Source organism: Ahaetulla prasina, chromosome 1, assembly GCF_028640845.1.
Source record: "Ahaetulla prasina isolate Xishuangbanna chromosome 1, ASM2864084v1, whole genome shotgun sequence".
Lineage (NCBI taxonomy): Eukaryota > Metazoa > Chordata > Lepidosauria > Squamata > Colubridae > Ahaetulla > Ahaetulla prasina.
Genome location: NC_080539.1, coordinates 6,365,970 through 6,379,189, shown reverse-complemented (window position 1 = coordinate 6,379,189; position 13,220 = coordinate 6,365,970). Strand labels below are relative to the sequence as shown.

Below are 13,220 nucleotides of genomic sequence, written 5' to 3'. Positions count from 1 at the left end.
GAATCACGACAGTTGTTCAGTGCATTGTGCAGTAATCAAGCGAATTTGGCTTCCCCTATTCATCCTGCTTTTTTATACGTTCCTTGGAAAAGTTGCAAATGGCAATCCTAGGACTCCAGGATCCTGTATCCATCGTAAATAGATGCTGGTTGCCAAGCACCGACTGGGGATTTTGCAACAGACATAAATCTGAGAACTGATTATAGGTCACTTTTTTCAGTGCTGTTGTAACTTTGAATGGTCATCAAACAAATGTTTGTAAGTCGAGGACTACCTTTATCTAGAGAAGGGACTTCCTGGTTAATGTTTTCAAGGTGGGAATATTTTTAAATGCTGCTCCTTTAAAAAAAATAAAGTGAGCAAAGCGTCATCTATTTAATACCTCCCAACTCCCAAGTTACTTATTATATCTGTGTTGCAGCAACCAGACAGTGGTTGAGAGATAGTGAATAATATAACTGCCTGTTTTCCTGGGTTTAGAAGGGGAATTAGAGTTATGTATAACAACCCTGAGGTTTAATCCAAGGTGACATTCTCCTGATATAGAAGTGGGGGAGTAAACGATCCTAATGACAGAGGCAGATGTTTTATATTGCAATTATAAGTTTTAGTTTCTCTTCCCTCCTATATGGACTTTTCTCTTTCCAAATGAAGATGTTAGCTCAGAATTCAATTTTTTTTTTACTACTGGTTCTGCGGGCGGGAAGGGGAAGGATACTGCAAAATCCCCATTCCCTCCCTACTCCTAGGGGAAGGATATTGCAAAATCTCCATTCTCACCCCACTCTGGGGCCAGCCAGATTTCCACTACCGGTTCTCCAGAACCTGTCAGAACCTGCTGGATTTGCTAACCAATTTCTGGGTTAGCTGCTCAGAAATTATTCCAGCCTATACTTTGAAAGCCTGGTTAATGTACTGTACTGTTTAAGCACCAGGCTAGAAACCGGGAGCCTGGGAGTTGTAGTCCTGCCTTAGGCACAAACCCAGCTAGGTGATCTTGGGCCAGTCACTTTCTCTCAACCCCCCCAAAAAAGGCAATGGAAAGCCACTTCTGGAAAACCTTGCCAAGACAATTGCAGAGGTTTGTGCAGTCAGTCTCCGTGGATCAAATGTGATTGAACAGAAGAAGAAAAAAATACTCTATTTCTTCCATTCAAGCAAAGTGGTTGCATAGGTAGCCAGGAGCATATGCAAACAGCTGCTGAAGTTAGAGAAAGATGTGGCTGTTTTAATGATTTCGAAGGAGGTGCTACGTATGCTCTCCCACATGTTCGGTTCACTTCTCTTGAAGGATTTGGACAACCTAGAATGTCATTCCCGTGTAAACAAAGAAAATCTGTCCCGGTAGTTCTAAATTGATGCCATGTATGTTTTTCAGGAAAGGAATGTCGAAGCGGTACGCAGTGCGAAAGATGAACGAGTCCGAGAAATCAGGAATGCTGTGGAGATGATGATTGCTAGGTTAGATACCCAGCTGAAGAACAAACTTATAACACTAATGGGTAGGTTTGCCTTTTTTGGGGTGTGTATTACATTTTAGGACAGGAACTGAATTTAGCACTTGACAGATGTGTCTTTGTCGAAGGTTATGTTCTCTTGCTATTCATTTATTGAGGTGTATGTGCCAGTGGTTTGTGAAGTTTCATTGAACAGTGTAGTTAGTCCTCACTTAGCATCACTCGTTCAGTGACCAAATTTATGACAGCACTGAACAAGTGGTACTTACGACGGTCCTCAGAGTTCCAGCCATTGCAGCATCCCCACAGTCATATATGTCAGCGCAGTCAGGGCGCTTGGTACCTGGCTCATGATTATGACGTCACAGCATCCTGCAGTCATGCGGTTGCCATTTGCAACTTTCTTCGCCAGCTTTTTACAAGCAAAATCAATGGGGAAGCCAGCAGGAGGTCACAAATGGTGACCACGTGAGGTTGTTGCTTAACAACCTGTGGTGGTTTTTGCTTAACAATGGCAACTGGAAGTTCTGGAATTTCCAATGGGATTATGTGGTTTACGCTTATAAGCATGTTGCTTAGGAATGGAAATTCCAATTACCATCATTAATTAAGGACTATGTTTTGCTGCATTTGAGTTATAAGAAATGGGACTTCCAATTCTGTCTCCAAGATTATTTATTTATTTATTTATGCCTCTGGCATTGGCTTTGTCCCCACAGCATGTAGCGATGCATGAACAAGATGTTTCTTTTCTCCATCTTCCAACAATAGGAGGGCTAGATTATTTTATAAGAAGGCTGAATTGCTTATTAGTCAAAGATGGCTCAGCCTTGAACTGAGCAGAAGTTCTCTTGGCATAGGATTCAGCTATAACTTGATAAGTCTGGAAATAAATTAGACATAGAAAGCAGAATATATACCAGTGGTAGTCAACCTTGTCCCTACCGCCCACTAGTGGGCGTTCTAGTTTTCATGGTGGGCGGTAGGGGTTTTGTCCGATACTGAAGCACTTTCCTTTTTTAAAATTTAATTGACTTTTTTAAAAAAATTCATAGCATTATTTAAAAGCATTTTCCTTAGGTTTTCATAAAATTCCCCATGACAATTTAAATTTCTGAAAATATACTATTTGTATCGCCCACGCATAAGTTTAGTTCAGGTTATGTAAGTGAAACTAAATGACGCTATAGTGCGACTACAAACAAAAGAACCTCGTCCCAGAATAGCTCGCGCATCTCCCCCCACACCGCCCAGCTGTAACAGACAACAGAGCTGTAGCCGGCGCCCCCCCCACCCAATCCACGATGCGCGAGAGGCATGCACAGATGATAATACACGGCGCATTACTGTGGAATCGGTGGGCGGTTAGAAAATTTTACTACAAACAGAGATACAAAAGTGGGTGGTAGGTATAAAAAGGTTGACTACCCCTGATATATACTGTAATTGATGCAAAGCGCCTGCTCTGTTTTTCAATAGAAAATAGGCCCTTTTCTTGTATGTGACAGTCTTTTAGATATTTCTAAATTGTTCTCATATTCTCTTACACTTTTTTTTGCAAGCCAGATTTTCCCTGCCCCTTTAAATTTGTATATTTATGGATGGAAGGCTGAGTCAACCTTGAGCCTGGTGAGATTCAAACTGCCAAATTGCAGTCAGCTGGCAGTCAGCAGAAGTAGCCTGCAGTACTGCACTCTAACCACTGTTGCCACGGCAGCTCTTGATGGATGTTAGACTTCTTATAGTTAAACATTACTACCTTTGATTTGGCCCTGGGTTAAAGCCTCTTTGGCTTGAGTGCACAACGCTGGTGTAGTGTCATTTTGTTTAGATTTTGGTTCTTTGTCTACCGAATAGGTCAGAAGACGTCACTCACGCAAGAAACGGAGCTTCTGGAGTCTTTGCTGCAAGAAGTAGAACATCAGGTGATGGGATTTAGTTTTGTGGATTCTCAATATTTGGAAAACAGTTTTAAGATCAGATGCCCAGACATTATTTCTACGTTTAAAATAACAAACTCTGCCTCTGTGATAATCTGACAGTAGAAGTTGTCCATGACTTTACAACCACAGTGGATCCTGAAACTTCAGTTGCTAAGGAAGAAGGTTGTTAAGTGAGTTTTCTCCCATTTTACGACCTTTTTTTTTTTTTTGGCCACAATTGTTAAGCAAATCATTGCAGTTAAGTGAATCATGCAATTGTTAAGTGAATCTGGCCTCCCCATCAACTTTACTTGTCAGATGCCTGGTGGAAATATTACATATGGTGATCACGTGACCCTGGGCCTATGCAGCTGTCATAAATACGTATCGGCTGTCAAGCGTTCTACATTTTAATCACTTGACCATGGGGATGTTAAAACCTAAGTGAGAAAATTGGACACAAGTTGTTTTTTTTAGTGCTGTTGTAACTTTGATCAGTCACTAAACGAATGGTTGCCAATAAAGGAGAATATTTGTAGCTCGGGGTTGAAATGAGGGGTCCTTGGGGCTCTCTTGAGCTTGGTTGTTTTCTTCCAGACATTTCATTACCCAAACTAGGTAACACCATCAGTGCTATCCCAAAGGTGCTTTTTTCAAGAAGCAACTGGACTTTCTTGTTTTTCTTTGAAGATGCTTCACTTCTCATCCAAGAAGCTTCTTCAGCTCTGACTGGATGGTGGGGAATGGAAGGATTTATACTCCTTGCAGATTTGCATCCTTTTAGAGAGCCCTTGAGGCCACTCGGAGGTCTGTCTGTGTCCTCAGGGTCACCCTCTAGCACTGAATTCATTGTGATTTTATGTGCTATGTATTTTAAAATGAATGAAGGCAAGTATACATGCCCCAAAGTAATGCTACAGGATCCAATCTGGCTTGGTTTGTATTTGAAGGTGGATATTTGACTGAAGCCTATCTCGTACTCCCATTTCTTTCTTTACAGCTGAGGTCGTGCAGTAAAAGTGAACTGATCTCAAAAAGCTCCGAGATTTTAATGATGTTCCAACAAGTGCATCGGAAGCCCATGGCCTCTTTTGTCACCACTCCTGTCCCTCCAGACTTCACAAGGTACAGCTTCAACTACGGTATTTACGATTGATCAGATTTGTTGTTTGGTCTAGATCAGGGGTCTCCAACCTTGGTCCCTTTAAGACTTGTGGACTTCAACTACCAGAGTTCCTCAGCCAGCTTTGCTGAGGAACTCTCAGAGTCCCTCAGCTTTGCTGGCTGAGGGACTCTGGGAGTTGAAGTCCACAAGTCTTAAAGGGACCAAGGTTGGAGACCCTTGGCCTAGATCACTTGTTTCTCAACTTTGGCTACCTTTAAGATGTGTGAACTTCAAACCCCAGAATTTCCCAGCCAGGCATAATAAATAAAAGGTACTTGAACTCAAAACATATAACCTTCTCAACTTGCATAAGGCCTGTCATTTATGCAAAGGATGTGAGAAACACTTTTTTTAAAAAAAATGGAAACACTTCTATGATAATTAATAACTATAGTTTAGTGAGTTTTGGAGAAGAGATTTGCATCGTTAGCAGTCAGGAAGAATTTAAATTATTCTCTGAGGGAGTTGTCCAGTTAATAAATAGAAAATATAAACAAACCAACAAGGTTTTTTTTAATCTTTACACTTTAAATTAATTGCAACTTAGAGTTATAGATGAAAATGTTTTTTTAGATTAGCCGGTGATAAACTCATGTGAATGAGGTAAAGGGAGACATATACGACACCACTTATCTCCTGTTTACAACACAATCCTTTCAGCAGTTCCAAGAAGGTTCCACACCCATGGTACTTAGGCAGATAGAATGAAAACAGAATAACAGAGTTGGAAGGGACCTTGGAGGTCTTTTATTTATTTATTTATTTATTTTTATTTATTTTTCAAATTTATATACCGCCCTATCTCCCTAAGGACTCAGGGCGGTTCACAGGCAGTTAAAATACATATAAATACAGATTAAAAACAACAATTAAAAAACTTATTCTATTGCCCAAATTTAAAATAGTATAAATAATAAAAACCCCTTAAAACCCATAACTTTAAAATCTAATCCAGTCCCGCGCAGATAAATAAGTGTGTTTTAAGCTCGCGACGAAAGGTTCGGAGGTCCGGAAGTTGACGAAGTCCTGAGGGAGTTCGCTCCAGAGGGTGGGAGCCCCACAGAGAAGGCCCTTCCTGGGTGTCGCCAGACGGCACTGCCTAGCTGACGGCACCCTGAGGAGTCCCTCTGTGAGAGCGCACGGTCGGTGAGAGGTATTTGCAGCAGTAGGCGGTCCCGTAAATAGCCCGGCCCTATGCCATGGAGCGCTTTAAAGATTGTCACCAGCACCTTGAAGCGCACCCGAAGGCCACAGGTAGCCAGTGCAGTCTGCGCAGGATAGGTGTAACACGGGAGCCACGAGGGCTCCTCTATCACCCGCGCAGCCGCATTCTGACTAACTGAAGCCTCCGGATGCCCCTCAAGGGGAGCCCCATGTAGAGAGCATTGCAGTAATCCAGGCGAGACGTCACGAGGCGTGAGTGACCGTGCATAAGGCATCCCGGTTCAGAAAGGCGCAACTGGCGCACCAGGCGAACCTGGTGGAAAGCTCTCCTGGAGACGGCCGTCAAATGGTCTTCAAAAGACAGCCGCTCATCCAGGAGAACGCCCAGATTGCGCACCCTCTCCATCGGGCCAATGACTCGCCCCAACAGTCAGCCGAGGACTCAGCTGACTGTACCGGGATGCCGCATCCACAGCCACTCTGTCTTGGAAGGATTGAGCTTGAGCCTGTTTCTCCCCATCCAGACCCGACGGCTTCCAAACACCGGGACAGCACTTCGATAGCTTCATTGGGGTGGCCCGTGGAAAAGTACAGCTGGGTGTCATCAGCGACAGCTGGTACCTCACACGAAGCCACTGATGATCTCACCCAGCGGCTTCATATAGATGTTGAACAGAAGGGCGAGAATCGACCCCGCGGCACCCCACAAGTGAGGCGCCGGGCCGACCTCTGCCCCTGTCAACACCGTCTGCGACCGGTCGGAGAGATAGGAGGAGAACCACCGATAAACGGTGCCTCCCACTCCCAATCCTCCAACCGCGCAGCAGGATACCATGGTCGATGGTATCGAAAGCCGCTGAGAGGTCTAATAGGACCAGGACAGAGGAACAACCCCTATTCCTGGCCCTCCAGAGATCATCCACCAACACGACCAAAGCCCTCTCCGTGCTGTAACCGGGCCGGAAACCGGACTGGAACGGGTCTAGATAGACAGTTTCATCCAGGTGCAAGGGAAACTGATATGCCACCATACTCTCTACAACCTTCGCCTGTTAAGGTTGAGACCGGACGATAATTACCTAAGACAGCCGGGTCCAGGAGGGCTTCTTGAGGAGGGCCTCACCACCGCCTCTTTCAAGGCGGCCGGAAAGACTCCTCCAACAAGGAGGCACTGTAATCGCCTGAGCCAGCCTCGTGTCACCTCCTGAGTGGCCAGCACCAGCCAGGAGGGCACGGGTCCAGTAAACACGTGGTGGCATTCAGCCTACCCAACAACCTGTCCATGTCCTCGGAGCCACAGGGTCAAACTCATCCCAGAAAATGTCACCAAGACCACCCTCAGGCGCCTCATCTGAATCATCGCAATTTTGGTCCAGACCGCCTCAAGCTGAACGATTTTATCGTATAGATAACCGTTAAACTCCTCAGCACGCCCCTGCAACGGGTCATCCCGCCTCCCCTGGTGAAGGAGGGAACGGTCACCCAAACAGGGCGGCTGGGCGGTTATCTGCCGACGCAATGAGGGAGGAGGCGAGCAACGCCGCTTCCTCAGTGCCACCAGGTAGGTCCTAGTATAGGACCCAACTAGTGTCCGATCAGTCTCTAAACGGCTAGACCTCCAGGAGCTCTCTAGGCGTCTTCTCCGGCGTTTCATCCCCCTCAGCTCCTCGGAGAACCAAGGAGCCGGTTGGGATCTGCGCCGGGTCAGAGGCCGCAGAGGCACGACACGGTCTAAAGCCCCAGCCGCAGCCCGTTGCCAGGCTGCGGCTAGTTCCTCTGCCGTGCCGTGAGCCAGACCCTCAGGAAGTGGCCCAAGCTCCGTGCCGAACCTCTCCGGTCCATCAGGCGCCTGGGACGGAACCAACGTTGTGGTTCCGTCTCCCTGCGGTGTTGAGTGGCGGTCAGAAAGTCCAGGCGAAGGAGAGAGTGATCTGACCATGACAAAGGTTCTATGACTACATCTCTCAAATCCAGATCCTTCAACCACTGACCAGAGATAAAAATAAGATCCAGAGTGCCACCCCCGATGTGAGTGGGGCCATCCACTACTTGAGTCAGGTCCAAGGCCGTCATGGAAGCCATGAACTCCCGAGCCACTGTCGATGACGAGCCGGCAGATGGCAAGTTAAAGTCCCCCATGACTAAAAGTCTGGGGGTCTCCACTGCCACCCCGGCAAGCACCTCCAGGAGCTCGGGCAGGGCAGCTGTCACGCAGCAAGGAGCCAGGTACGTGACCAGCAAGCCCATCTGACACCTATGACCCCATCTCACAAGAGGATTCACACCGGCGATCTGAGGTACAGTGGTCTCCCTCGGCTCTAGACTCTCTTTAATAGCAACCGCCACCCCCACCCCTACCCTGGGCCTCGGCTGATGGAATGCACGGAAACCGGTGGGCACATTTCGACCAGGGCACGCCTTCAGTGCCCAACCAGGTCTCCGTAACGCCTATAAGATCCGCGCCACCCTGGATAAGATCGTGTATTAGGGGGCCTTATTGGCCACGGACCGTGCTGCATAACATAAGACGAAGGCCCAGGCTCTGAGGGTCTTGACCATCCGGGAACGGAAAAGTCAGAGGATCGGGCACGCGATCGCTTGCAGACATCGAACGCGTGACCCCTAGACCGATACGATCCCCTTCCGCCATATCTGCCCCTCCCACTTACCGTGCAAATGGAACCACCCTCACAAAAAGGAACACATTCCCCCCCCCATAACCTCCGAACCCACTAAATAATCGCCACGAGCACGCGCAGGGACTGGTTTCCCTCGACGGGCTACCCCAACACCCGCCCTAACCTCCCACCCCCACCCGACACTACCCTCCCCCCCCTCCAACCCGAACCCGTCAGTTCCCGCCCTCCCCTTAAAATTCCCATTAAAATTCCCCTTAAAAAGCCGATTAAAATAATTAATTAAAAATCCCCTGAGTCTCCTATTTTTGGCATGCCATCTCTCGGGGTTCCAAAACCCGTCCTCAAGATGGGCCCTCGATAATGTGGGGGGCCAGACCCGCGAGAGAGGGGAATCTCGCAGGGCAAGAAGGTCAGCCGCTGTAAATGTCCGCATGATAAGAGTCCGGCAAACAGACCCATCCTGGACCTGTCAAGATGGAAATTGACGCACCAGTAATTCCGAGTGGAAGACAGACGGGATATAGGTCTTAGGCGGTAGATAAACAAACCGCCATGATTCAGTCAGAGCTCCAACCCCTCATCTCCAATCCCGAGGGGTGGTCTATGGGCGAAGGGGGGGGGGAGAAGGATATAGTCCTACAATAGTCAAGCTAGGATTGTCCAGGACCATCCTCAATTCCCCCAGCTGGGGACCAAAGGTCTTCAGAAGATCCCCTTGCCGCCAGCCCATGGGCATCCTCCAAGATGGTAAAAAGGTGCCCACATGGCCCGTGATCGTCCTTCAAGTTGACAAAGAGGCCGAAGCACGCGCCTAATGGGCCAAGCTGCTCCACCGACGAGGCATCTCTCTCCCAAAGTCTGGGGGGGGCAAAGGACTCAAAAAAGCCCCCCATAGACGGCCCATAGACGTCCTCTAGATGGTAGGGAGGGCGTCCCCTAGACCCGTGGACAACCTTCAGGGTGGCAAAGAAGGCGACCATCGGACCTCTTCGTGGCCACTAAGCCAGGCCGCCAGCTGGAATAGGCCACTCACCCGCCGGGTTTGCTGGGTCATGCCACCGGCCCCAACTACTGGGCCAGTTCGCCGGACCCAGTCGACCACCAACAGGCTAGGCCATGGCCAAGCCGGTCCAACCAGGCCGCCACCGCCACTACCGCTGCCGGGGGGAGAGAGCCTCCAGGCTCCTCCCAGAGCACTGCCAGGCCAGGCCGCCGCCGCCACCAAAGAACTCGGCCGCCGCCGCCGCCACTGCTGGAAAAGGCCAGGCTGCCCACACCACCGGCACCGCAGACGGAGGGGACAGAGGGGAGAAAGGCTCTAAGGCCTGGCTTGGCCCTGCTTCATTGCATCGGCAGATAACCGCCCAGCCGCCCTGTTTCGGGTGACCCGCTCCCTCCTACACCAGGGGGAGCGGGATGACCCGTTGCAGGGACGTGCTGAGGAGTTTAACGGTTATCTATACGATAAAATCGTTCAGCTTCGGGATGGTTTGGACCAAGATTGCGGTGATATGGGTGAGACGGCTGAGGGTGGTCTTGGTGACATTTTATGGGATGAGTTTGACCCTGTTGCTCCCGAGGACATGGACAGGTTGTTGGGGAGGCTGAATGCCACCACATGTTTACTGGACCCGTGCCCCTCCTGGTTGGTGCTGGCCACGCAGGAGGTGACCCGAGGCTGGCTCCAGGCGATTACGAGCGCTTCTTTGGTGGAGGGTGTCTTCCGCCGCCTTGAAAGAGGCGGTGGTGAGGCCCTCCTCAAGAAGCCTTCCTGACCCGCTGTTTTAGGTAATTATCGTCGTCTCCAACCCGCTCGCGGCGAAGGTTGTTGAGAGTATGGTGGCATATCAGTTTCCTTACACCTGGATGAAACTGTCTATCTAGACCTGCTCCAGTCCGGTTTCCGCCCGGTTACAGCACGGAGACGGCTTTGGTCGCGTTGGTGGATGATCTCTGAGGGCCAGGATAGGGGTTGTTCCTCTGCCCTGGTCCTATTAGACCTCTCAGCGGCTTCGATACCATCGACCATGGTATCCTGCTGCGCGGTTGGAGGGATTGGGAGTGGAGGCACCGCTTATCGGTGGTTCTCCTCCTATCTCTCCGACCGGTCGCAGTCGGTGTTGACAGGGGGGCAGAGGTCGGCCCCGAGGCCCCTCACTTGTGGGGTGCCGCAGGGATCGATCCTCTCGCCCCTTCTGTTCAACATCTACATGAAGCCGCTGGGTGAGATCATCAGTGGGTTCGGTGTGAGGTACCAGCTGTACGCGGATGACACCCAGCTGTATTTTTCCACACCGACCACCCCAACGGTTATCAAGTGCTGTCCCGGTGCCTGGAGGCCGACGGGTCTGGATGGGGAGAAACAGGCTCAAGCTCAATCCTCCAAGACAGAGTGGCTGTGGATGCCGCATCCCGCACAGTCAGCTAACCGCGGCTGACCATGGGTGGCGAGCCATTGGCCCCGATGGAGAGGGTGCGCAACTTAGGCGCCCTCCTGGATGAACGGCTGTCTCTAGAAGATCATTTGACGGCCGTCTCCAGGAGAGCGTTCTACCAGGTTCGCCTGGTGCGCCAGTTGCGCCCCTTTCTGGACCGGGAGGCCCTTTGCACGGTCACCACGCCTTGTGACGCCTCGCCTGGATTACTGCAACGCCTCTACATGGGGCTTCCTTGAAGGGCATCCGGAGGCTGCAGTTAGTTCAGAATGCGGCTGCGCGGGTGATAGAGGAGCCCTCGTGGCTCCCGTGATAACACCCATCCTGCGCAGGCTGCACTGGCTACCTGTGGCCTTCGGGTGCGCTTCAAGGTTTTGGTGACCACCTTTAAAGCGCTCCATGGCATAGGGCCGGGTTATCTGGGACCGCCTACTGCGACCAGATACCTCTCACCGACCCGTGCGCTCTCACAGAGGGACTCCTCAGGGTGCCGTCAGCTAGGCAGTGTCGTTGGCGACGCCCAGGAAGGGCCTTCTCTGTGGGGCTCCCACCCTCTGGAACGAACTCCCCCCAGGACTCCGTCAACTTCCTGACCTTCGAACCTTCCGTCGCGAGCTCAAGACACATTTATTCATCTGTGCAGGACTGGCTTAGATTTTTAAATTTAGAGGGGTTTTAAATTGATTTTAATATTTATATTTGATATTTATATTTCTATTTTTAATAATTCGGGCGCTAGAATAAGTTTTTTAAGGATTATTTTAATTTGTATATTGATATTGATGTTTTATATGCCTGTGAACCGCCCTGAGTCCTTTGGGAGATAGGGCGGTATATAAATTCGAATAATAAATAAATAAATAATAAATAAAAAGACCCCCCCCCACCCGGTCCGGCCCAAAATAGGCCCGTCGCCGCATCAGCGGTGCGGCGGCCATCTTGGGCATGCGCAATAATAATTTAATAATTAAATTTAATAATAATTTTAGCCCAACCCCCCCTGTTCAGGCAGGACCCATTTCAGACAAATGGTTGTCCAATCTCTTCTTAAAAACTTTCAGTGTTGGAGCTTTCAAAACTTCTGGAGGCAAGCCCTTCCACTGGTTTATTGTTCTTATTGTCAGAAAATTTCTCCTTAATTCCAGGTTGCTTCTCTCCTTGATTAGTTTCCACCTGTTGCTTCTTGTCCTGCCTTCTGGTGCTTTGGAGAATAGGTTGACCCCCTCTTGTGGCAGCCCCTCAAATATTGAAACACTGCTATTGTGTCACCCCTAGATATTCTTTACTAAGAAAATTCTTATATTTTGGAATTAAGACAGCCTGTGAAATTGAGACGATAGTGCACCTGCTTCTGAAATATCCTATCTACCAAGTTTAGAGGGCAGAATTAAATTCCTCTTTAATTACAAACTATTGGGATCATTCTAATGTAACAGTTCTGCACTGCCTACTGAACAATCCAGTTTGGTCTCATGGTTGAGGCACCAGGCTAGAAAGCGGGAGACCATGAGTTCTAGTTCCACCTTAGCCATGTAAGCCAACTAGGTGGCCTTGGGCCAGTCACCATCTCTCAGTCCAACTCTCTTCAATGGATTATTGTGGGGAAAATAAGAGGAGGAAAGTATTGGATGTGTTTGCCACTTTGAATGATTTGAAAAAACAATCAAGCGTGGGGTACAAATAAATAAATATTAAAATAAACAAGTCTCCAGACTTGTTTCATTGCTATGAAGTTTAGAAGCTTTTAGACCTGATTGTTACCCAGGTGTATGTAATATGTGTTGCATGAATACCATAGGTGTGTATTGAAGGTTGTATGATGGATTTTAAAAAACATCTGTATGTTTTGTTTATGGTCATATATTTTAATATACAATTACCATCCCTTTTTAAAATCCTGTGAAGGAACTTTGAAGCTTCCTGCAGTTTAATAAGGAAATGTGTGAAGAGTTTTTTTTTTTTTTTTAAATATAGGGGTCTCATGCTTTTTCTTTTTCTCTGCAGTGAGTTAGTTCCTGCTTATGATTCAACTACCTTTGTCCTGGAAAATTTTAGGTAAGAACATTACCTAATTTAATTAATTCTTTAGAGGTGGGTCTGCCATGACTCCCCCTGGATTTCAGGAAAAGATGCGTCTCCTGGAAAGAGTGACAGCCTGGCGCTACATCTGTTTCTCCACATACCCTGGAATGCCCCCGTTTGAAGCAGAATCCAAAGCATAACACGTTAAGAGCCATGGTGGTGGCGCAGAAGTTAGAATGCAGCATTGCAGGCTAATTCTGCCAACTGCCAGTAGTTCGATTCTCATCAGCTCAGGGTTGACTCAGCCTTCCATCCTTCCGAGGTTGGTAAAATAAGGATCCAGATTGTTGTGGGAAATATGCTGACTCTAAACCACTTAGAGAGGGCTGTAAAGCACTGTGAAGCGGCATATAAGT

At 48.5% G+C, this 13,220-nt stretch overlaps 1 protein-coding gene across 2 annotated transcripts in view; it reads left to right on the top strand.

Moving 5' to 3' along the window:
- Positions 1–13,220, top strand: part of TRIM37 (tripartite motif containing 37) — a 68,608-nt gene that overhangs the window by 14,495 nt on the left and 40,893 nt on the right. For both annotated transcript variants that reach the window (XM_058164068.1, XM_058164067.1), the window contains exons 7-10: positions 1,379–1,502; positions 3,315–3,382; positions 4,380–4,504; positions 12,787–12,837. In XM_058164068.1, the coding sequence (XP_058020051.1) occupies positions 1,379–1,502; positions 3,315–3,382; positions 4,380–4,504; positions 12,787–12,837 (368 nt within the window). The remainder of the gene's footprint in view (positions 1–1,378; positions 1,503–3,314; positions 3,383–4,379; positions 4,505–12,786; positions 12,838–13,220) is intronic.